We start from the raw sequence: 27,232 nt of genomic DNA, 5'->3' as shown, positions 1-27,232 counted from the left end.
CACATTTTGAACCTCAAGAATTAGGTTGTGATAATGTTTTAAAAAACCATACAACCATCAAACAAAGTTTGAAAGGTACTCAGAGACTTATCAATTCACTTTCAAAGCTACAAAGGTTATTATAACCCTGTGAAAGAAGAAGAAAAGCACTCATATCTTTTGATACATTTGCTATTCTTCTTTTCCCTTCAGAATTTCTATCTGGATGAATTTGAAAATGTGTTGGATGAACTTCTGTTGAGAATTAATGGATTATACTACAGTCTTCAATGTTCTTCTCTAGAAAAATCAGCTAGTGACCAAGAGGAGGTGGAATGAAAAGACAAGACCCTAGCTTACAACCTCAAGTCAACTTCTGTCTCTGGAAAGCAATACATAACTTTGTCATTTGCAAAATCATATAAATCTTTAGATCCTTGGTAGTAAACTCTGATAATGATGGTCATTTTTCTTTGAGGTTATTGGGATTGTGTGAAGTCATTAGCTTTCTAAATCCTAAATAAATTTCTAAATCCTTTGATATAAAAGGCATTACTGTAAATATAAAATTAAAAGTAAGCTTTGACTTGCTCAGAAATTTAGAACATTTTCATCAATAAAATTTTTACATTGTTTATTCCCAGTAATAGATTATAAACTCTTTGAGAGCAGGGACTTTATGTGTGTGTTTGTCTTTGTAATTCCAAGGCCCTAGTTTAGTAAATGTGTTGAATTAAATGTAATTGAATTGGATATCCTCATATTAACAACATTTACATCTTTTTCATGTGAGCACATTATATTATTTCCTGTGGAGAGCTGTTCTACCCAGTTCCTTTGAGAGAATTGGAAGTGGGATAGCCAGTTTTTCCTGGTCTCTGGCAAAAGAGAACACTCGTGAATGAAATTACATAGATGATAGTACCTACCAATTCCATACTTCATTTTTTTTCCGTTATGTCCTAGGTGTTCTTAATCTATAGTCTATAACTTAAATTTTCTTTGTAATCCCATGTGTTATTTTATTCATTAAAAACATCATTCTGAGAAGTGGTCCACAGGTTTCACTAGACTGCCAAAAAGGGCCTATGACACACAAAAAGGTTGAGAAATCTTGGACCTTTGCAGAACACAGGATGCAGTTGTGCCAGGAATTGGAAAGATCAAAGGGAATGATTGGAGGAAGTTGAAGAGGAGCTATTCCTGTTGGAGATTAGCAACAATTAAGATGCCACAGTACTTGTCATAGTTGAGAAGAAGGTTGTGGTTCAAACAGATCTGAGCAAGGAAATAGGAAACTAGACTGAAGTCAAATTAGTCCCCAAAGATAAGCTATCTAGAAGTCTAGGCAAAAAACTGTATTTTAAAACCAAGAACAAAATGTCCGAACTAGAAGATCTGCATGAGCATGATAAAGGTGAAAAATTGTTTAGAAGAATTGCACATATTTAATCTATATTGAATTACTTCCTGTCTAGGGGAGGAGGGAAATGGGGAGGGAGGGAGAAAAATTTTGCAAGAATGAAAGTTAAAAACTATCTTTGTATATATTTTGAAAAATAAAAAGCTATTGTTTTTTTTTTTTTTTTTTAAAGATCTATATGAAGCAAAGTCAGGATGACTCCAAGACAGCACAAGCACAAAGCTTCTCTACTAGAAATTAGTCTGAGACAATATTACCTTACAGTATTAGGCAAGCTGCTTTTTCATTCAGCTGTGGCTGCATAGTGAGACACATAGACTTTTATAAATTTATTCATGTATGTAAAAATATTTTAAGATTTACAAAGAGCTTTCCTCAGAAATAACCCCTTAAAGGAAGTAGTACAAATGTAACTATCCTCATTCTATAGATCAAAGAATGAAGATGTAGAGAAGTAAAATGATTTGATTGTGATTATCCAGGCAATAAGTGTCAGAGCTGGAATTCCACACCTGTATTCTCAGTTATACATGAAAATGACATTCATGACCCACTGTCTAGGACTTTGGGTTGTATTTTTCGGGCCAACAGTCTTCATGTTTGATAATTCCCATTTAATTGTTCTATTCATTGAGAATCAACTACTCAGCAATTACAATCCTTCTTTTTAGCTTCAAGTGAGTCTCCTCTTTTGTCTAATTCTCTCATTTACCTCTTATTTATTCTTTCTTTCTCCAATAGTTCACAACCTTCTGCTAACACGCTAACACTCTTGTAAACTATACTCCTAACAAATGATCTCATCTACTCCTTTTCTGAGATATTGAGGCTGTCAGAAACTTCTTCGGTATCCATGTTTCACTTCTACACATTTTATTCTTTTCCAGCTTCTTTTTCCCCTCTGGTCTCAGAGTAAATGGATGGTCAGTTCTCCTTGACAAGGCTAATTCCTCTCCTTCTGCTATCATTCCTATCCCTTTCTGTATCCTCTGTGATTTTATTTCTTTGGTCTCTCCTTTCCTACTTATTTCTTTCTTTAATATACAAATGTGCTTAACTCTCTCCCCCTCATCCCATTTTGGAAGAGGGGACTCTGCTTTCCCCTTTGAATCTGATGCTGACTCTTTCCTCTAATTCTCTGCCCCAAATCTCAAAGGAGTAGTATATTCTTGCATCTTCCACTTTGTCCCCCACAATCCATTATTTCTTCAAAAACTTATAATCTAGCTTTGTTCCTAACCACTCTGCTGAAAATGCTCTTTCCCAGATTAGTAATGACCAATTCTCTCTTCATAACAAAATTATATGGCTTTCCCTCATTTTCCTTGACCCCACCTTGACATTATTGATTACATGCTTCCCTTTTCAATAGTCTCTTTTCCTTTGGTACTTGTGACATCTCAGTCTTTCTGATAAAAAAAAATCAGACCAAAAAGGGAAAAAAAATGCAAGTCCTTTTTGATCAGTACTATCTCCACTTATCTTGATCTATATCTGGCAACTGGACAGACTCAGGAGGGGAAAGTGAGGCAGGTGACCTCGCACAGCTCTCTCTCACTTAAATCTATTTCACGTGCATGTCATAGCATCACCTCCCTGAAGTCATGGTCCTCTTTGAGAATGAAATGGTTCTTTGAGAAGAAACTACAACAATCCTAATTCAACACAATGATCGAAGACAATTCTAAAGAACTTATGATGAAAAATGCTATATACTTCTAGAGAAAGAACTGAAAGAGTCTGTATGCAGATCAAAGGATATTTTTTTTATTTTGTTTTTCTTGGGTTTTTTATGTCTGTGTTTTCTTTTATAACAAGGCTAACAGAAATATGTTTTTCATAACTGCGCATGTGTAATTATATCAAATTGCTTGCCTTCTCAAGAAGGGAATCCAAATACAATTCTTCCTTTGCAACAATAACAACAAAATTCGGTTCTGCACATATATATTGTACCTAGGATATACTATAAGATATAATATGTATGAGAATGCCTGCCATCTAGGGGAGGGGGTGGAGGGAAGGAGGGGAAAAATTCGGAACAGAAGGGAGTACAAGGGATAATGTTGTAAAAAAAAATTACCTATGCATATGTACTGCCAAAAAATGTTATAATTATAAAAATTAATTTTAAAAAATTGGGGAAAAAAAAGAAAGGTAAGGGAAGAAAGAGGGAGTTTGGAACTAAAAAAAAATTTAAATAAATGCATGTTAAAAATTATTTTACATATAATTGAGAAATTTTTAACAAAATAAATAACGATATATTGGAGAAAAGTAATATAGATCTAAGGTCTGATTCTTCATTCCCTCCATTTCTTTTACTTGGTAAGAAAAGGTAAGAGGTAATATTTCAGGGATTACTGATTATCTGGGACTACAATAAACTGACACAGTGAAGGAAAGGGAAGAGAAGGGAAGTCAATAATGGAGAAGAAAAAGACCTTGCAAAAATGGTAGCAAGGATACAGCCCTAAAATACAGAAGAGAGAAACTCCACAATATCAAAATGAAAACTCATTCCTTCCTCAGATAAACCTTTTCTTTTTCCAGACTTTCCTGCGATTACCCATGAACCACCATACTTCTACTAGTCCACTTTGGTAACCTTGAAGTCATCCTTAACTTTTCTGTTTTCCTCATCTCCTCTATCCAATTAATTCCAACATCTTGTTGAATATATCTCTTTAATCTCTTCCTACTCTCACTATCTCCCTTGCAATACATTTTTTTTTCAGGTCTTTAAAATCAAGATTTCTAAACCATGGGTCTGACCATATTTCCCTCTTATTAAGAAAAAAAAAAAAAAAAAAAAAAAAAAAAACTTCATTGACTCTGTATTACCTCTAGGATAAAATACAAACTTCCTAGCCTGGCATTTAAAAATCCTTCATAATCTGCATCCAATCCATCTTAACAATTTTATTTTCCATAACTGCTCTTCATGCACTCTGTCTTACACATACTGATCTACTTACTTACCCTTATCCACAAAATCTTGTGGGAGGCTTTCCCTCATGCGCAGTGATCTCTTCTCACTTCTGCCTCTTAAAATTCTTAACTTTCTTCAAAACTCACATGATGTGCTACTACTACCTGTGGAAACCCTTTTTTCACTAAGGAAGTAGTATCTCCCAGTAAAAGTAAACACCTTAAGATCAGAGATTTTTTTTTTGATTGAATGAAGAAGAAATTTTTCTCCCTCTTTCTCTCCATTCTCCCCCCCAAGACAGAAGCAATCCAATCTAGATTAAACATGTGCCATTCTTTTTATATTCAACATGCTGCACAAGAAAAATCAATCAAAAGGGGAAAAAAGGAGAAAAAATCATAACAAAAAAAACAAAAAAAAAAAAAATGCCAATACGATGCTTTGATCCACATTTAGTGAGAGGAAATTCTTTTATTCTGCACATGCATTAAGCCTTAAAATTACAGTAACACATTTTGCTATAAGGTCCATTTTCTCTAGATTCTAAATTTCTTTCAATCCAACAAACATTTTTCTTTCTCTTTGGAACACAAGGTTTTGCAAAGGTGAATGTTGAGAACTATCTTTGCGTGTATTTGGAAAAATAAAATGCTATTAAAAAAAAAAAAAAGAATTTCCTCTCCATTGTGCTAGGATTCTATGGAGAGGCTGAAAAGGGAAAACCAGGAAATGGTATAGACCAGGGCTTTTTAAATTTTTTCCATTCACAACCCCTTTTCACCCAATAAAATTTTATACAACTCCTATATATTTTATATGGGTATATAAAATAGCTATGCAAATAAAACATTTACTGGTAATAAATCATAATTTGATTCATATTCCATTATGTGACCCCACAAGAGGTTGCAACTCACAGCTTAATAAGATTTGATATAGATTATATGTAAGGATTCTTTTCATCATGAAGAAGTAGGAAAGGAAGACAATCCTTTACATGCATGTCTCGGGATTCTTATGGCAGGTCTCTATAAGATTATCACTATTATAATTATACCCATTCTATACATGAGAAAAATGAGACTAATGGAGGTTAACCGCTTTTTGCTGAATGTCCTATAATTAATATCTGTGGTGAGATTCAACCACAGATCTTACTGATTTCCAACCTTCTGCTCTATCATACTTTCTCTTCAGTCTTAGCTAATGCTTCATTTGTCTTCTAGCTAAAGTAATGAAATCTATCAGTATCATAACTACGGCCAACGTAGGACTGATCAATAAAGTTCCAAGCTCATAACATGAGGCTAGACTACTTCTGCAATCACACCTTGTATTATTGTTTCTGTAACTTTTGATTGTTATAGAGTATAAACTTAATAGTAGGGTAAGTGCTTGTCTGTATTTATATCCTTACCAAAATGCCTTGTATATAGTAAGACCAGTAATGTCATTAATGTAGAGAAAAAGGGGAGGAAACTTAGTCTATTAATGCAGGCCAGAGAGTAGCCTAAAACACAAAATTACTAAAACATTTATCTGGAATCATACAGAAAATCTATATCAGAGGCAAGAATTGAATCCATGTTTTCCTGGGTCTCTATCCCTTATGCTCCACACAGTTTCAATAAATGCTCAATAAGTGTGGGCTATTGTTTTTGCAGTTTTAATAGATTCATTGAGATGGTCTCATGATGGTGGCTCCTATCAGTGAAGCATAAAGGCTCAGGATAGTGGAGAATGAGATGGACTCCAATTGACAGTAAAAAAAAAAAATTCTAAAACCATATTTATACAATGAACCCATAATCTCCCTCCACCATCAACAAGGCAAAGAAAAATGACTATCTTTCTGACCCTTTCTCACATCTACTGCTCAAGTTGTATTTGGACAACTTTCTTTTATCATTCAAGGATAATGATAATATTGTGGCAGGGAGGGATGGGAATCAAAGAGTCTCCTGCTTTTCAAAATTACACAACCGAGAACTTAGGTTCAAATCCCACGTGTGATGCTTACTTCTTGTATGACCTTGGGCAAATCAACTTAACCTTCCTAGAGTTTAATTTCTTCAACTAGAAAGTGAATAGGCTGGACTAGATGGCCTCTGTATCTTTGATCCTATGATCCCTGTGTAGTTTTTAAGCTGGAAAAATCTGGTCTCAGATAGAATGTGAATATAAGACCAAAGGAATGATTTCAAATGCTTCTTCTTTCTAATGTGGAACTTCTTCACATGTAAATAGATTTTTAAATAAACTTCAACTGTATGGATGTCTTCTGTACAATTACAACATTAATCCTGTTGTCCCTTAGACATTTTTAGCAGTTGCTGTGCTCAAAGAAATTTAATCACCTGCTGTCCAATCTCTTGGTGATGAACTTCTGTAAACTTAGCTAACTAGTTCTCAGACCACATCTCCTGGCTCCTATTGAAAACATTTCCAACTTAGCAGAACCTGTCAAAGCTTGTAATTTGTTGGCATAACTTTTGAAAATGGGTCACCTCCAGGCCACAATGAGACCTTAACATAGCACTTGAGTGGGAGACAGGAAAATGAGTACAGAGAAAAAGAAGATATCTATTCAGATTTTCCTGGAAAGATTTTAAGAAATGGGAGCCAGTTCAGTCATCTTCAAATGGGTAGCATTATTTGACTCTTTCATATGTAATATGAATCAAGGAAGTCAATCCATGTGGATTTCCTAACTTAGTATGATTCATTTTCTTAAAATTTAACTTCAGTCACGAAGATGCTTATACTTTATTTTTTTTCTTCATTAAACAAAGAGGGGCAGCCTAAAGTTAGTAGTAACATTACCTCTACATTATATTGTTCTCTGTATTCTAAAAATGACTCATTTAAACAAAATGCTTTGAATCTGCCAATCTTAAAATCCCACCCCCTCTATTCCCCAACATGTCTGTGCCCCTTCAGAGCCTGTTAGCTATGAAAGATTCTGGAACAGGAGAAAAACTTGGAAACCAGGAAGGTGAATTTTTTTAGCTAAAATGCTTTCCCCCAGGTGAACCTCTGATTCATTCTTTTCCATAATTCTTATTGTTTAATAGTTCTTGTTGCTAAACACAGTAATTCACTGTATAAAGGGAGCTTGGTCAGTTGGTTTGTCTTTTTTTTTAAACCTATCTTCTAAAATTGGTTTTATAAATTGTTTCAGATTCATTAAATGCAGCATTTTATTCAATATTATTTAAGATAATATTTCAACCAATCAACCAACTTTTGTTAAGTAGTTATTATGTACCACCCTTGAGAACACAAAAGTGAGGATAAGTCTCTGGATTTATTACCTTATTAGGTAAGGGATTAAAACATCAAATATAGAAACAAATGAGAAAATAGTATAGAATGAAGTGTATGATTATAAGATACAGTCTGTAATACATTTGGTTTTAGAAAAGGGAAAGGACATTGTGAGATGAAATCTAAAAGGAAAAAAATTATGGAAAGAGATTTAGATTGGTGAAAAAAGGAGAAAACTGAAGTAGCAAAAGAAATAAAGAAAAAAAAAGAATATAGTTGGTAGTGAAGGGATACAGAATGATACAGAATGACTAGTCTGATTAGAAAAATGGTTCATTTTAGGGAATTGTAAGAGAAAAGTTTGAAAGTGGAGGCAAATAGGAAGAAATTATGGCAACTGATGTAGTTTGATGTAAAGAAAAAAGTAAAGAATGATCCAAAAGTAAAATAGATATTTGTCCAGAAGTATTGCTCTTTCCTTCACTAAAAGTCTTTAGAATGTTCATTAGATGATCATTGATTGGGGATGTTGTAGAGAAGACTTTTGGACAAGTATACATTAGATGATATATCCTCTAAATTTCCTACTACACTAATTTTTGAGATTCTGTTGAATAAATAAACCCAGCTGAAGTGTTAGAAGGCAGCCCTGATGGGTAGGCTAAAGGATCTATTAGGATCCTCTAAAATATGACCCCAATTTACATTTTTTACCAGATACTGTACCTTTCAGCACTTTTTAAACTTTTTCTACTCATAACCCCTTTTCACCTGAGAAATTTCTACATGACCCAGTTATATAAGTATATAAAAGAAATATATAAATCAAATATTTATTGATAATAAAGATAATCTTGTGACTCCCCACATTCAATTACAAGACTTTATATGAAGTCACAATCCACAATTTAAGAAGCTAGAGATTAGATGATTTCTTGTTACCCAAATGCCTGGCATTTTCTTGTCTTTAAATCTTAACTAAAAATCCTTCCTAAAATCCCTTATTAGAGCCTTCAAATGCCCAATCCAAATTTTACTTCCTTCATGAAATCTTTTCCAATCAACCAGCTTTTCTCATCTTATGTCAAAGGTTAAAGTAAACAAAGTAGTGACACGACAATAATTGTCTTTTGAGAATAATTATGAGTCTGGCTAAAATTTGAGAGAGAAAAGGAAGTCCAAGAAAAAGCTTTTGTATTCATCTAAGCATGAGACAAGATCTTTGGTCACATAAATTTAAAAATGTGTGCAAAATGCTTAGTAAGCCTTAAATTACTATGAATATGTCCATTATAAAAACTACTCAAAAGCTTTTAAGAAGAAAGAATCACTGGTATTGGGTAACTGATAAGTATGGGGAGTGCAGCACCATTAAGGAAAATTGGCCCCTTTGCCATATAACTTACACACACACACACACACACACACACACACACACACACACACACACACTAGATGTCACTTCCTGGATCCTTTAGATTTTATAGCTGCCTTATATTTTTCTTAGATTTTTTTTAAGCCCCAGACCTAAAGAAGTCTCGTTCAGATCCCCATAAAGGATCATCATAGGAATTCCTATATTTCCATTCATTTTTTATTTTCTGATAACAGCATATTAATGATTTACTATAAAATGTAACAGGAGAATATCTGATGGGAAAGAAAGAAGTATTACAGTGGTAGGTGAATGAAAAATTATGATGATTCTGAGAGTTAATCTTTCTCTTCAGTACCAACAATGGACATTTATAGCTACTCTTCTTATTTTTCTATTATATTCTGCCTACTGTTGGCTTTGATTTTTTAGTGCTTTCTAAAATTCTCCTCTACAATTCTCAATTCTGTGCTATAAGAGTCTATGATTTAGGATTTTCCTCAGCTTTCCTTCTATGTTGGTTATCTTAGGATAACTTAATATCATGCCACAAATACTGCAAAATCCATTCTTTAATCCTTCTATTCCCACAACTCTTTTCTTTCCTTGTCCCAATCTGTTTCCCTCTCATAAATAGAAAGTTGATGAAGTTGAGCAAGAACTATTTAGCCATAATTCCAACACACTTTTTTCTACTGTGAAATGTGTTTATTCAATAAATATTTGCTGAAAAGTAATGCCATTCAATAATATTATATCAATGGGTTCATAAACAACAAAATGGAGACTAATATTTAACAAGAAAGTGACCTATAAGCATTTATGTTATAGCTACAAAGATCTGGACTATATGATACTGATGAACTGGAGCGAATCTCAAAAAGCAAAAGTTTTAAAGTGATATTTTGGAATTGGAAGTGGCAGAGGGGAGGAAGCAAGAAATAAGTTGATTCTCCATGGCTTAACACATTAGGGAACGACCTAAAATGAAGAGGTTAACCAGGAATATAGAATGTACTAGAGGAAAGTTATCAAATAACCTGATAAGCAGAATATCAAAAGAATATAAGATGAAGAGATCTAGGTTTTTAGGGGATTTTTCATGTGTTATGGTCACCAGTGAAACATTTTACTGATACATATGTTTCTCCTTTTTCTCATTCCATGACCAGATCACCTTCCTTTTGAATCATGTATTTCCTCAATGAAGAAGAACTTCTTAGCTTAGAAAGAATATTCTGCCTCTTTTGTCTACCATGTGTCTCTCCATTGCTCTTTGGATCATCTGAAACTTTGATTCCTCATTTCCATTATCACTCAGTAGCACCTTTGTGTTGAATGATAGGGTTTTGTACTGGGGACCTTTGTGTTATCATAAGCACTGTTCAGTTTCTCCAGTGAAATATTGAAAACTCATTCCTCTTATGCAATCAGGGGCACAATATATTGTTCATCTGCAGTACTTGTCTCAAAGAGATGCTCTGATGTGCTATTTCGATGGATTGGTCATCCAATTGACTTATATTCTTAGGAAATTTCTCAGTCCAGAGATGACATTCTGGAGGATAATTCCTCCTACCTAGATTGTTTAACTGTCAATAAATTTAAAAGTAATGCTGGAAGATAAGTTTAATTAGCATCAGCTGATAGGCAGTTAATTCACACATTTGAAAGGTTTGACATGGTCATAGGAGAGGGGGCAAAAGGAGCCTCTCTGGTGAGACTTCTTATTTGAAAGGTTGAGGAATAGGGATAAGGTATCAGATGTTTTGGGGGCATTTTAACTTTGGGATAAATTTGGTATTTCCCAAGATCAGGTCTGTTGTTGGGTGGGAGTGTTTCCAGATTGTTGATATCATCAAACCAATTCATGAAAGCAGGAAGTCTGGGTAATCTTATCAACATATCCAGGTTCCTTTGAGGCATAATCAGAATAGGATACTGGTTGAAAATCCAGTCTCTATTTAGGAAACCTTCTAAGCTGCATTTCTTTGACCTGTAAGGCTCAGGAGCTGTTTTCCCCAAATTCACAACACACAACATAACTTATTTCTTTTATACTATGTTCTGGACAATGGGCACTTTTCAATAAGCATTAGTTTTTTCCCATATAGTGAAATCAGAAAAGTAACCTTGAAAGCATTAAGATATCTCATGGAAGCAAAGACACCCAAAGGAATGGGGGGAAAATCACATATGTTACTAATATCCAAAAAAGACATATACAGACAGCAACAATTACAGAAACAGGTGCCTCATTCTTATAAAACATTTAGGAATGTTGTCAGTATTTAATACATTAACTTTGCTTTTGAATCTTGTCTTCAGAATTCAGACAAGTAGAAGGATATGCAATCAGCTTTTCCATCTTCTATCTGTAAAGTAGGGCTTCTTAAAATTTTTCCACTTGTTCCCTTTTCACCTGAGAAACTTTTATGTGACCCTAGGTATATAAGTATATAAAATAGGTATACAAATAAAAGATTTAATGATAATAAATCATAATTTTGCTATCCCCTCATTCAGTTATGAGACCCCCACATGGAGTCATGACTAACAGGTTAAGAAGCTGGGCAATAGAGGATAATATACAAAGTATGTGATCTTATTTAAGAGCCTTCCCCATCCTAATCATTCGAGTCTTCTCACCTTCTAGGGCTAAGTCTGAAAAATAGCTTTGCTAGGAACCTAAAATATTGAGGACACAATTCAGAACTGATGAGACCATGTCCTTTCTGGAGCTGCAGAGTCAGATCACAGTTGGTGAGAAATGTGGACATTACTTTCTTTCAGATTTTCTTTTTGAAATTAAAACCAGGTTTTCATTGTTGAGCCAGAATTTGCAACTGTGCAGGTTTTTGAAATGGTCCTTTTGACTGTGCACAACAGACAATGGTGAATGCAGCAGGCACACCTGATGTGGGTGCCTTTGATGTGGCTACCCTATGTAATACTTCATTTCAATAATAATAGCTCTCACCTTTCTCAGTGTTTGAGCACCTGCTGTTTCTCTGGCCTCCTTTTGTCCCGAAAGTAGGAGTTTGGCTCTGAGATTGTTTTCCAGTTGAAAATCCCAGAACCAGGCAGACTTCCTCCAAAATATTCTGGTCTTGAGTTCACTCTTATTTAACCTGTTCTCATTGATTTAAACAAGACAAATATTTTTTAAAAGCCCTAATAATATTTGTAATTGCAAACGTGATTTTTTTAGTCTTTTCCATTTACTCATCGTATCTCTATATTCCCAAACTGTCTGCTTCCATTCTAATGTAATACAAATGAACTTTAAAATAAACAAGAATAAAAATAAAATAAAATAAACAAGAACAACATTTCTTGTACCATGCGCACTTTACTGAATGTTTTAAAAATCCAAAGCAATAAATTCTTTTAAAGGAAAATACTAATGATGGCACAATAGTGAAAGGTTTAAAACCGAAAATGAAAAGTTTTGATAAGTAATATGATCTCCCTGAACTGGACTTAAACAAGAAGTTGAAAGATATTTTCTATTATTTAGATAAGACAGGAAGATAAGTATACTTTGAGCAATTATAAGAAATCAACCCATTTCTTTCCTCTTCAAATTATCCTTGAGATCTTTGTTGTGATTCTCTCCTATGCCCCTAGTCATTCTCTACTTTGTATTATGTTTATTGTATATAAATGAGAGCAGGAATTTGCCATTTTTAAATTTTAATATTATTAGGCCAGGCCAGTGACTAATTTATAGTATGTACTTCTTAAGATTTGTGGTCATGAGAAATAACTTTATTCATATATGGCGACATATAAAGTGGTGCTGGATCTAAAGAGTTTAGAGTATTGCCCATCTCTGCTCAAAGAGGTCTTTACCTCTGGACCTATCTTCATGGACTGGGTTAAGTTTTAGGAAAGTCTGGGCCCTGAAAACAGGGGAATTTATGCCTTCAATCTCCCTTTCTAGTAAATTAATTATATGTTCCCTGCCTTTTCTGTATTCTCAATGTTCCAAATGAATTGGATTAATGGCTACATTCACTCTGTCTCCTGTCTCTAGGCCTTTGTAAAAACTATCCTCCATCCCTGGAATGTTTTCCCTTCTCACCTTTACTTCAACTTGTAAGACTCCTAATGAAGGAGAAATGGGTGTGTTTGTAGGAAGCAGAGAAATAGCCAGTAGGGAGAGTCATTGAAGATGAGGGAGGATGTAGAGTGATAATCTGCTAGAGATGACAGAATGGAATGGGATAAAGGTAAAATAGGGATGATGTTAATGCCTCTTTGTGTAAGATTTAGGTGGAGGAGAAGATGGTGGGAAAGTGGATAATGAGACAGGAAGAGATTAAATTAATGTTTCCATTTGTGTGTGTGTGCATGTGTGCATGTGTGTGCATGTGTGTGTGTGTGTGAAAGATGCACTAGGTGAGATCTTCAGCTGAGAGGATGGGGAAGAGCAGATTATGGAAGACATGAGGGAGGATTAAAGATTTGGAAGAGCTTCTGTGATGAAAAGAATAATGAATTGAATATGGAGAGGTCAAAGGATTGTCTTACAGGAGCAGGGCCCATTAATGATTATTTAACATACATACATAGTGAACCTAATCAGTACAGATTTTCTTCATCTCTAATTCGGGAGCTTGTGAAAGATGGGATGGTTGGAATTTGGCAAGGCATAGTCAGCAAAAGGACAAGGGAGTAAGGGAGTGTATAGGGCAATGTGACCTTGAAACAAGAGGCTGAGATAGAGAGAGAAAATAATTTATCCACAAGCCTGGGAAAAAACCTAAGGAGTAGGGGAATTAGAAGTCAAGGTGAGATTGTAGAATATGGGTGTCTCAATATATTACCCCTCCCCACAATCATTTTTGTAACTTTCCAAATCAATTTTCTTCCCTGGCTACCAGTCTCCTATTAGTTGCCTCTTCTTACTAGCATGTAATTTCTTGAGACCAAGGTTTTTTGCTTTGTTCTGTTTGCACATCAGTGTTTAATAAATGCTATTTCTTCATTCGTTCATTGTTCAAGATTACTCCACTTGAAGTAAAGGCAGAGGCATTTATGGAACAAGCCAAAATTAGACTGAATCACATGGCATTCTGGTATAAAGAAAAGAGAGTGAATTTTGAATTCAGGAAGATCTGTGTTCAAATTCCACCTTTGAAATGCATTCAACGAGGCAAGTTACTTTAAGTGTGTTTATGGCTACTCAGATTCTAAATTAAGGAAAAGGTGCTGACCTACCCTGACAGGAGAGTTTCCTCACCCAAGACTTCCCCTAACCACAAAATCACAGGTCCAATCTCAGTCTCTATCCACAATTACCAAATGCCTCCACAGAAAACGTAATGGTTCAATGAGTCTGATATTACCAGTCACAATCATTTATTCCTGCTCATTATGTGCAACTCTGTCTGCAGTCCCAAGAAGAGGCTTGCATAAACAGGCTCTGGTTAGTGTCTCTAAGGTACTCAGGTCTAGATATTCATCCTGATGAGAAGTCTATTGTCTCACAGGAAAGAACAAAGCATTTGTATTTAAGTAAGCTTTGTCAGGCTGCCCAGTGTTCCAAAAAGCAGTGAATTCTAGATAAAAACATTTCAAAAGAAAATGAGTCAACCTGCACTGGAGATGATTCAGTCTTAGTCAACATAAAGCATAGTATGAATCTATGTTCATATGTCATTCAACATGCTTAAGGCAACTTATAGCTGTCTGATTCAGTCTATCCTTGGCAAGAAACACCTGCTACCAAAAGCAGTCCAATTCTTTATAGCCTGCCTTTGCCTCGTGCCAGAAATATTAAGAAGAGAGGGATCAGTGAAGGGGAATTGATCACACCACATTTTTCATCTTTCTTTGACTACCTCATTCGTTTAATTAAATCAAGGCTACCAAAATCCAATTTTGATCACTTTTATGGTTTTCCCCTTATAATAAAAAGACCAATTTGCTTCACAAAGTCATTTGCCACATAAATAACTTCAGAAATAGAGGTTTTAAAAAGACAGTTTGTAACAACTAGTGCTGACAAATTATGTATGATACAGTTAATTTTTTTTTTTTTTGTTAAAGTTGCCTTCAGTATAGTTTTATCTTTATATTAGAAGCTGGGAATAGTTTGAATTTGTAATTTCTATTGGAGTCTGTAGGACTTCTGTTCTAATCAGTTACTTGGCATGTGATATTAGAGAAGAAATTCTGAATGTAAACATGACAATGATAGTAATAGTTTATATTTAATGTTTATAGTCACAAAATATTTGGCAAAGTATGTCTGAAAATGTGATTTGACCACATTAGTCCTCTATCTAAAACTGTTGTTGATTTCCCCATTGCCCCCAGAATAAAATAAGTCTTAGATTTAAAGCCCTCTACAAACTGGTATAACTCACCATTCCAATTGTATCAGATTGTTCTCCTTCATATACTTTATATTTCTGTCATATTGGACTACATCCTGATGCTCAGTCTTATCTCATACTTTTTCACCCCTGTTTATTCAAACTGGTTGGCCCTGATATCTATAATATATACCTTCACAGTCTGGTTTATTATTCCTTAAAGGACCAGCTCAAGTACTACCTGATCTATAAAACTTCCCTGATTTTGTTTCCTATCATTTTTGCATCCAGTTGATGAAAATGATCCCTTACTAGTCCCATTTCCCTATAGTATTTTATCTGGATTATAACTTTTGTCTTATTACATTTGATGGTACATGATATAATTGGATTGGGGGAAGCTGAATTAATGATAAAGACATGTTAGAATCAACATATCTAAAACAGCACTCATCTTCTTTCTCTCCAAACTCTTTCCCCTCTCTACATTTCCCATCATGTTGTGACAAAGAAAAAGTAAAAGACACAATTTTTATGTAATTAATCACTTTATTAATTATGCCTAGCAAATTATTTATAAAAGGATGGTTGTTTGGCCATCTCTGTAAACCAAAAATAGATTATGGAGGCTTATTGACATTTATATGTCCTTGAAAGAGTGGATGTTCCCAAAAATAGTAATCAACTCTGATTAGTTAACAATTAATGAAAGAATGAATATCATAATGAGAGGTAGATCTATTCTATTGACAGGCTGGAGGATATGATTTTGATTATGTCATTCTAACTCCCACACCAACTCCAGCCTTGTCCAATCTAGACAAAAGATATCCTCCCTTCCCTTCAAGGCTGAAGAGAACACAATGGGCTGCAATTCACACAGATTAAATTATTTTTACTACTTAATCAGAATTTACCTTCCATAGTTTGCTGGGGTCTGAAACAAGATTGAGAAGAATATTAAAATACAATTTCATTATCACTCCTGTCCTTTTAAGGGCTGATTTGACCTAGTAGAGAATAAGGAACAGGGAAGGGAAAAATCCTGAATCTCCCCAATAATTATATAATTTATATAATATAAAAATAATAATTAATGTAAGAGAAAAATCATAGTTTATCTTAGCTTGCCACAATCTTCCCAGTTACCCAAGCTCACAACCTCAATCATCCTATTTTCCATGTCAAATCTATTTTCAACTCTACACTTTTACTTTTACAAAATCTTTCAAATATCTTCCCTTTATTACAATTCATAACCCTACTTCAGGTCTTTTATTAACTCTTGCCTTAACTATTAAAACAGTTTTTAATTGGTTTTTCTGCCTCAAATCTCTCCCCACTGCAATACAATCTCCACTGAGCTTTCAATTTATAGAGAGTATATCTGACCATGTTTCTTGGACAGATATATGAGATAAGTGTGTTGAGGGAAGGGCACATATGCCTCTCCCCTTTCCTACATGCTCCCAATGTATGTATGTATACACACACACATACATATACATATATATGTATGTATGTATGTATATATCCTGCTCTCCTCAGCATGATCCAGTGACTTTCTGTTACTTCCAATGTAGGAAATCCTTGACTCAAAGCCTATTTGTATAATATTCCTTAATAATGGAGTCTGATTATGCTATGATATGAACCTATGTAAACAACAAAATTAGGGAGAAGAGAGATTTCTAGTCTTTCATTTTCCAGATTCTCTTTAGTCAAAGAATATGAAAAACAGTTCCCAAAAGAATTGCAAACTATTACTAATCACTAATAAGAAGAGAAACATACATTAAAACCACTCTGATGTTTGACCTTATTCTCTAAAAATTGGTAAGATAATAAAAATGTGAATGGCCAACAATTGATGGACTGTGGGAAAATGGGCACACTAATACTTGTTGATGAAGCAGTGAGTTGGTTTAATCATTTTAAAGGTAATTTGAAAGAAGGCAGAAAAAGTAATGAAAGTATTCATATCAGAGATACAACTCCTAAGTCTATATTCCAAAGAGATGAAGGACAGAAAGAAGATCCAACATGCATGGAAAAGCACATTATTTGGTAGCAAAGGACTAGAAACATAGTGAGTACTTATTGATTAGGAAATGCTAAATGCATTATGATAGAAAAATGTAAAGGAATACTACAATGCCACAAGAAACTGCAAATATAATGAAATTGGTGAAACATTGGAAGACATGAATTCTTGCAAATTGAAGAAAATAAAATCAAGATGTAAAATGACTATAAAATTATACAGAAAAATGACAAAATTAATTAAATAATATCTTTAAAATGACAAAACTTGATCCAGGAGAAGCATTGAAGAAATGCCTCTCTTTTCTTTCACAGGATAAGTAGGGGATAGGAAATACAGAGAACTGAACAGTCTGTCACACTCAGTCAATGTGTCAACTGGTTTTGAACTGTTTTTTTTCCCCCTTTTAAAATTTTCATTGCAGAAAATAGCTCCATGAGGGTGGAATGGGAGAGGAGTATGTTTGGAAATGAAATGGAATGTGAAGACAAAAGGCATCAATAAAACAATAACAAAAAAATGCAGTAACTGGAACTCAGAGACCTGAGGGTTACTTAATTGGTGCTTTTAAAATATAATCCTGATCCCTGGAGGATGAGGATTGTGCTGTTAGACTGATAGCAATCATTTTTCCCTTCATTACTGGCATGATGTACCCAAAATAACTTAGCTTTCTCAGCACTTTTTTTCAGTTTTGTTTATTATTTTTAGTATTCAGGAGAAACTATGATCATGGATATAAAGTTTCCTAAGATTAATTTTTGAATTTGCTTAATGAATGTTTTTTAATTTAAGACTTTAAGTAGCTTCATAATACCCTTATTATTTACATTTTTCAGTAAAATAGGGTTGATAGAGGTTACTTGACATGTCTAAAAAGAATTTGAATTCAGATCTTCCTAATTCCAAGTTTATCCACTGTCACTAACTTTGTAAATGGTTTGAGTGTGTTAAGGCTGAATTCTTAGTTAGACTCCAACTATAAAACTTTTCTTTAATGTATACCAGGAGGATCAAACACTCTACACATACAGCCCAAATCTGATTAAAATGTAATTGGGAAATTTAATAAAACAAATAAAAAATATAATAAAGTCTAGATAACATTATATTTTAAAACTAAGTCAATATGTGGTCACAGAAATCCTTATGTTTGGATTTGTGGCCCTTGTTTATATTTGAGTTTGACACCACTACAGGATGCAAGTTAGCATTTACTCAAGGCTTTTTTTTTTTTTTTTAAACTCAGTACTTTATGTATTAGAATGCCCTTCTCCAGTTCATTTTACAGATGAAGAAATTGAGGTAAACAAGGTTACATAGTTAGTGTCTGAGCCAGATTTGAACTTTAAAAAATGAGTCTTCTTGACTCCAGGCCCAACACTCTATTTGTTGTACCATCTGGCTGCCCAAGAAATATTATAAATATAATCAAAGGTAATACTGCATTCTATAGTTATGGTCTGAGCAAAGCATAGACTGTTCTTACTAAAATTCACAGAATTCAGAGCATTTTCTTCTGCTCTGTTTCTTCCCTTTTACTCAGATTGTTGTTCCCACAAGCTATTTTTCCTGTGCCCTGTGAAGCACAGCAATCCCTGCTCTCCCTGTCTTTCATTTTATTCCATCATGTCAAATATTTAATTAAATTCTCTCCCCTCAGAGCCTCCCAACTGTGAAGGATCCATTGTCAAGCTACATTGCCAATGGACTAATTTAGTTCCTCTTACCCCATTTTTAATATGCTCTTTCAGTGCTTCATGCCCCTTAAGTCATTAAGCTTCCTTTTCAAAATGGAGTTCAGACATCTGAAAGTGTTAGTGTTCCTCCCTCTCTGGCCAATCTACCTGAGCATTTGCAACAATAGAGTCCAAAATACAGAAAACTCAGTTTGAAAATCATCACAGAACTCCGGGGAAAAATGCTTAGGGGTTCCACTTTCATTTTAAGTCAAGTTAACAAGCATCCCACTTAAAAATAGTTTCTATTTCTACATGTTATGACCTTGTTTCATTTCAAATGAACCAAATAGTTGCTGAAGCCATTTCCAGATCTTGAGGTCTGTGCTTTATTTGGAAGAGGAATATCTTCTTATCTAGGTTCCAAATCCTGAAACCAATAATAATTAGAGGGAGGCTCACAGCCATGAGTTCGAGTTCAAGTTCAATTTTGATGGCTATTGGTTGTATGATATGGATTCAACCTCTCATTGATTCAAGAAACCTCAAAAATAGCTAGTTGGAGATAAGGTGTCAATTTGTATTAATAGATGAAGTTTCTTTTATCTTGAGTTTCACTATGCCCAACTCCAATCCCTTTTTCTAATAACAATATTTTATATTTACCATTTAATCACAGTTTTTAATTCATTTAACAAGTATCTTCTTCCATGAAAGATTTCATTGTTCCTCTACTCAGAAATCCCACAAATATTTTCAAAGAAATACTAATGATCAAAATTTCATAAAAGAGAAGCATTTTCCAAGGTCTGAGAAAAATTTCACTGACTATGCATGGATTGGGAATATTTTGCAGAAACATTTAAATTGTAATCTGAAGCCAAGAATAAGGCTCAATTCACAATGTTAGCAAATGCTCTGCATCTAACAACTCAGTGGCTTTTTCTTCCAAGCCTTTGTCCCTTCTTTCCAATGCCTGAATTCATTGAATGGATTTAAAAAAAAAAAAAAAAAAAAAAAAGGAACTAGTGTGTACATAGGACCTTGTGTACACATGGCTTTAATTTGGAAGAAAAGATGAATCACTCAGGGCTAGTAATCTGATCTTTGCCCTTCTGCTGGTAAACAGTTAAAAGATATTCAATACATTCTCCCCTTAAAAAAAAATGAAGTAGCAAATAAAAGATCACAGGAGGTCTCTGGTGTTAGTTGGGGAACCATCTATCACTTTCATGAAGAAGTGAATTTAAATGGATTTAGATTTATTCTTTTGCCTTCACTTGAACAACCTTAAAAATGTATACCTCGTTTCAGCCAGGCTGAGGAACAGAAGTCAATGATGGTATTCAAGCCAAGTTCAGTATGATGTAGCATTTTGGTTCATTCAGAATTCTTTTCACACTTAGTAAGTTGCTTAAGAAAAAATATCAGTGAATCAATCTACAATTGCTAAGCACCTACAAGGTATCCAAGACTCTGCTGCAATGCTCCAATGCAAAAGACATGATCCCCAGCCCCAAGAATCTTGCAATAGAACAGAGGAGTCAAGACTAACAGATGTGAACTGATCAGAGAACAAATTCTAACTTGTATAGATGATGAATGTTACAGGAGCTCAGAAAAGAGACTCTTAGTTCAGTGTTGATTAGAACAGAGCTTCTGAAACTTTCCACTGGTGACCCCTTTTTGCCTGAGAAATTTTTATGTAACTCTGAGTATACAGGTATAAAAAAATAGGTTTACAAATCAAACATTTACTGATAATAAATGAAAAATTTGTGACCTCCTTACATTCAGTTACCAGACCCCATATGGGGTTGTGAGATGGTTTAGGAAGCAGAGTTTTAGAGTAGGCAATAGGGCTTCATGGTAGAAACAGGACTTTATTTGGTCCTTGAAGAATTTGAACAGGCAGAAGGGACAGGAAATAGGTTGTGTGTTTAAAAAAAAAAAAAAAAACTTTTCTGTGGTATTCCCCAAATTGAAATCCTTAAATGGGGTAAGTTTACAGCATAAAATCTTCCTCATGAAAAAAAAAAAAAAAAGGTATCATTGTACAGTCTCTGAATATTCCAAAACAAATTATAGCCTTGGGAATCCATGAGCTTTGGGCTATCCACAATAATAAAAACAAAATTTACACAAATGTATAACACACATATACTGCATGCATATACATATATACACATACACACATTTATACATACTTATATACATACACACATCACATGTATACACATACATATTTATGCAATGCATATGCACATTCATGCACACACAATACACATACATACATGCATACACATGTGCACTATACATATATAACATACCATATAAATGTCATATAAACTTGAAATTCAAAATACATATACACATATGCACACATGCAAATGAATATACACGTTCATGCATGCAACATACACATACATTTACATGTATATGGATGCAGTACATATTTTTGTACATGCATATGCACATGTGCTACATACATATAATGCACAGTGCATATTGCACATGTATGTACACACGATACAATACAATGCAATACATATACCTAAATAATGAATACACACATATATGCATGCACACATAACATACATATGCATGTACAATACATGCATACACATAAACACCATCCATATATACATACACATTCATATATGTGTGTATATATGTGTGTGTGCACATATACAAATACATGAACATATTTGTGCATAGATGCACACACACACATACACACACATACACACACACATACAACTAATAAATGCAAGGACTATAAATACAGAGAGAGAAATCAAGAAAAAACCTTCTTAGAAGGCATGTGGCCTGAATAGAGCTTGGAAAGGTGTTTGGGAGTTGAAGAATGAGTAAGCTGCAGATGTAAGTCAGCCTTTGCAAAGGCTTAAAGGGAGGAAATTAGTGGACTAGAGTGTTTAAGGAATGACAACAGTTTAGCTGGAACAGAGAGTGTTTAAAAGGGAATAATGTATAATAAGTCTGGAAAGGTAGGTTGAAACCAGATAATGAAATGTTTTAAATGCTAAGCTGAGGATTCCATATTTGACCACAGAGGTAATAGAGAGTCAATTATCAGGGGAGTGATATAGTCACATCTGTGTCTTAGTAATTACCTAGAGGATAAATGTAAGAGGGAAGACAAGGCAACCTATTAGAAGGTTATTAAAATAGTCTAGGCAAAAGATGCTATAGAACTGAATTAAGATTCTGTGTGACGGGAGGTCAAAATGGCTTCTGATTGAATATAGAGGGGGAACAGGAAAGGAAAGTGAAGGATTTGAAAAAACATTGAAACTGTGAATCTAGGTGACTAGAAGAATGATGACATCCTTGACGGAAAATGGGAATGGATTTTTTAAGATATATCAGAAGATGGGAAAGAGTATCTAGAAAGTCCAGTACAGCCTTCACTCACTGATGCAAAAGCATGTCATATAGAGACAGTTTGACTAACTTAAAGAAAAGAACCAACCAGCTCCCCTAGAATCGTGAGCTATTTTATTATTGTTAAAAAGATTATTATTTCTAGTCTTTATGACTTATCCAGAACTAATTGACTCAGAGTAGTCACAAATGGTTAAAGGCCAACTTGAAAGTATGTCTCCAATAGAGTGCCCCAGGGATCTATCTTTGCTTTGATGTTTTTTTTTTCATTTAATATTTTAACAATATTTTGGATAAAAGACATAGATGTCATGCCTATGAAAATTTCAGATGACACAAAATTTGAAGAGAGACAGAGACAGAGAGAGGCACACATAGAGACACACATACACACAGAGAAAGACAGTGAAAGGCAGAGACAGACACAGAGAGAAGGAGAGGGAGGGAGGGAGGGATGGAGAGAGAAAGAGAGAGAGAAAGAGAAGGGGGGGCATAAGGAAAGTATTGATAATTTGTTGTTTGTCTTAAAAAAAAAAAAAAACAAAACCTGGAGATTTTAGTGGATTTCAGATTCAGTGATAGCAATGCGATTCAACAATGCAAGTCAAAGTGATTTTGGTTTTCACTAAGAGGCAGTTTTCAAGAATAAGGAGGTGATTATTGAATGCCGGTCTTGAAGTCAGGAAGACATGAGTTCAAATATGGCCTCAGACACTTACTAGCTGTGTGATCCTGAGCAAGTCACTCAATCCTGTTTACCTCAGTTTCCTATTTTTGCCAAGAAAACCCCAAAACTCATGGAGAGTTAGACATAACTGAAATGACTCATCAGCAACCACAAACATGCCCCTGTACTCAACCCAAGGCAGATTGCATCTCCTGTACCATGTTCAGCTCTGGACAGCACATTTTAGAAAGAACTTCCAAAAGCTGGAGAGCATCCAGAAGAGGTCAACCAGAATAATAATCTTGAGTCTATACCATAGAAGGAAAAAGTGGCACTTAGCTTGAAGAAAAGAAGACAGGAGGGAGAGGGAAAGGCTGCAACATGATAGCCACCTTTAAATAAAGCATTGTTTTATGAAAAAGGGATTAAATTGTTCTCTGTGATCTCAGAGGCCAGAATTGGGGTAAGGAATAGAAGCTAATGATGGTGCTCAAGGAGAAGTTGAAAAGCTAGGAATGTAGACGTGGTAAAGGGAAAACCTTCCTAAAAGTCACAGATAGCCCAAAGTGGAAAGGGCCACCTTAGGAGGAAGTGGATTCACCTCCACTTCAAGTTTCTAAGCAGATGTTAAATGACAATTTGTCAAGTATGTCATAGTAAGGATTTTTTGGAAGGGTGTGGTGGATGATTTCTAAGATCCCTCCTTATTCTAAAATCCCTATTGTGATTCTGTGAAGTTTGAATCATTTCCCATCCCAATTGGAATCAGGGAGAATAAGGAAAAGTCATTTGTATAGGTCATTAGATTTTGAGTTGAATAGGATCCTTGAACTAATCTACTTCAAACCCTTATTTTATTGATGAGGGAACTGAGGCCCAAAGAACTAAGAATTTTAGCTCCTTTTTTTTTTTTTTTTTTTTTTTTTTTTTTAAAGACTACAAGTTCCAGAGCTGGGCTTGTCCCCAGGCCTTTGGGCTCTGCATCAGTGCTCTCCTCTCCCCTCTGACACTGACTCAATTATGACCAGCAAAATAAATCATACTAGCAAATGATGTTATCACTCTAAAGAATTTATCCTCCTCCCTACAGAAGATCCTTTGGTTTTCTCTTATTTTGTTTTAAGTGTCATGATGATAACCAACAATAATACGGTTCTCTATAGTTTTCAAAGCAAACGGCCATTCCATTTGCTCCTTAAGAGATCCCTATAGGTGGGTATTGTATTGTGTCTGTTTGTGTGTTCAGGTGCTTTGTGACTCTATTTGGGGTTTTCTTGGCAAAAATAATGGAGAAGTTTGTCATTTTCTTCTACAGCTCATTTTACAGATGAGGAAACTGAGGAAAACAGGATTAAGTGACTTGCCTAAGGTTACTTAGTGTCTTAGGTGCACACACACACACACACACACACACACACACACCCTATGGAGGAGAAAAAAGACAAAGACAGAAAAACACAACTCAGAGAGAGAGAAAGAGGCATTATGTTGTAATATATTTGTATATATTGTACAATATTGTGATATATAGTTAATGTATATGTTATTATGATTCTGTTCTAACTTTATATCACTTTCATCATTCAAGATTTTCTAGTATTATATATATTTATAATGTTCACTGATATATTTCATTATATTCATATTGTATAACTTATTCAAGAATGCAACAATTTCATGAAAATAGTCCTTGGGGCCTAGTAGGAGTCTAAGAAAAATGTGTCAATATGCTTAAACCTAGATAAAATGATGGAAATGACAGAGATTCAAAGAGTGGGTCAAGCCAAAATTACTATAATTTTTTCATGTTTTTGACACTTTTAAAGTATTGACAATTAAGATATGGTTTTAAAGGGACTGTGTGGCTTTATTTTCTGCTCTATCTCTCGTATATTCATGTCTTAGTACTGATCATTGACAATTATTTCAGTTGTCAATAATAAATACTTTATTAATAATAGTTTTGATGAATAATAAATTATAACTTGATTCATATAGCTTTTAAAGGTCTTTAAAGTATTTTTTTTCACAACAATCCTATAAAGTAAGAAGTTAAAGCACTATTATTCCCACTTCACAGATGAGCAGATTGAGGCTCAGAGATATCAAGTGACTTGCCCATGGTCACACAATGATTGAGTGTTGGGACCAGAAATAAAATCTAAATCTTCTAATTCTAAAGACTTTATTCTATTCAACCATATCACTTGCCCCTATTCAATAAAATAAATTCCTTTTCTGCTCCCTTTCCCCATTACCACCAAGATCAAATGTAAAATCTCATTGTGTTTTAAAGGCTCTTCATAACCGTGTAGCTTTACACCTTTCCAGTTTTGATATACTTTACTCCCTAACACATAGTACAAGATGCATCTAACATTTAGCTATCTTAGGTGACAGAGGGGACAGTGTTGTACCTGAGTTCAAATTTATTTGCAGATCTTTATTAACTGCATGTGTGACTGAACATGTCACTTAACTTCTGTTTCTCTGTTTCCTCAACTATAAAATGGGGATAATAGCTCCTACTTCAGGTTATTGTATAGAACAAATGAGATAATGTTTCTAAAGTACTTGGTAAATAGTAAGCACTATATTTTTTATCAATTATTATTATTTACCATACATTAGCACTGTTGTTGTTTGTTGTTGCTGTTGTTGTTGTTGTTGTTGCTGTTCCTTGGAGATATTCCAGCTGTTATCTGTAATGCTTTCTTTCCTCACCTTCTCTTCTTGGTTTGTCTTCTTTCAAGGTTTAGTTCAAATCTCACTATTTGTAGTTGGCTTTTTCTCTCCTTGAACTGTCAATGACACATGTACATAATTGTTTATATGTTATCTCCCGGATTAAAAATGTAAGCTCCTTGAGGGCAGATCTCTCATTTTTGCTTTCTTTGTATTTCCAGGGCTTAACATAGGATTTGACACACAGTAAGTACTTAATAAATATTTGTTAACTGACTATGCTGGATTTTATACAGAGCAGTTGGGACCAGTTTCTTGTTAATCTTACGTTGCCTTTCTAAAGAGGCTAAGAGTAACAAGGGCAGATAACATTTCGTGTCTTTTCTTGACACAAATAAATCATAGATGATTAAATAAGTCCTAATACAAAGAAAAAGAAATTATCTGAAAGAATAAGTTTCAGTATAGAAGTGGACTTCTTCACTGTCTTATTATTGGTTTCATGTATCTGAATTGAATCACAGTGGGGCATTCATAATACCAAAATTTGATTAGCTATAATCTTGTTCATTCAACTACTTCCTCCTTTCCTTGGAAAACTTAATTTGTTCCCATTTTAATGATGACCACTGTCAAAATCAAATTGCTGCTTTTTAATAGAGTAAATTAACTAGTGACAGAAGGAGCACAGATGGTTTGTAAAGAAGCTATGGAAGCTGAGTCCTGATCCTTGTTGCTTATCCACTTGTTAAACCTTAAATTTATCCAGGGTTTAAGTATATATGTATATTATTTTTCCTTAATATCCCATCAGTAGCTTTGTAAGCTAAGCATATAAGAATGGGGGAATATGTAAATTATCTTCCTATTTCCTAAAAAAAAAAACCAAAAACCAAAAAAAAAAAAACCAAAACAACAAACTCATAGATTTAATTACAAATTGAATGAACTCAGTATGACCCTATTATCATTTGAACTGATAGGGGAAACAGGCTCTCTTGGTAGGATGATTATTCTCTAACAGTAGCTGTTGTGGACCAGACTACTTTGGGACTGCTGCACCTTAAAGTAGATACCAGCCCTCCCAAGGAGAACATTCTTTTCATTTCTTCTATAAGTCTTTCTTCTACCTAGAATTTTAAGTCAATTCTATGATACAATCAAATGTATTAAGTGCCTGTTATATACAGAAGAGCCAGAGATTTAAGGATAAAAATGATATGGTCCCTGCCCTTGAGCAGTTTACATTTTATCAATATGCACACACATTATATAGAAAAAAAAGATAACACAAGGTGAATCTAAGGTGGGAGAGACATTAGCAGCTGGGGGTAGTGGGGAATTAGGAAAGATTTCCTATAAAAGGCAGCATGGGAGGTGAACTTTGAAAGAATCTAGGGATTCTAAGAAGCAAAGGGAGGAGAAAATAGATTCCAGATCATTGCCCAAA

At 34.4% G+C, this 27,232-nt stretch overlaps 1 protein-coding gene across 1 annotated transcript in view; it reads left to right on the top strand.

Annotated features, from left to right (window-relative positions):
- The window catches only part of PKD1L1 (polycystin 1 like 1, transient receptor potential channel interacting), a 158,782-nt gene extending 155,381 nt beyond the window's left edge, over window positions 1-3,401 (top strand). The window contains exon 52 of the mRNA XM_074282718.1: window positions 193-3,401. Coding sequence (XP_074138819.1) covers window positions 193-318 — 126 coding nt within the window. The 3' untranslated portion in view covers window positions 319-3,401. The remainder of the gene's footprint in view (window positions 1-192) is intronic.
- Window positions 3,402-27,232: the final 23,831 nt, after the last annotated feature.

Source organism: Sminthopsis crassicaudata, chromosome 1, assembly GCF_048593235.1.
Source record: "Sminthopsis crassicaudata isolate SCR6 chromosome 1, ASM4859323v1, whole genome shotgun sequence".
Lineage (NCBI taxonomy): Eukaryota > Metazoa > Chordata > Mammalia > Dasyuromorphia > Dasyuridae > Sminthopsis > Sminthopsis crassicaudata.
The sequence above is the reverse complement of the archived record's forward strand: the minus strand, read 5'-3'. Positions and strand labels throughout refer to the sequence as shown.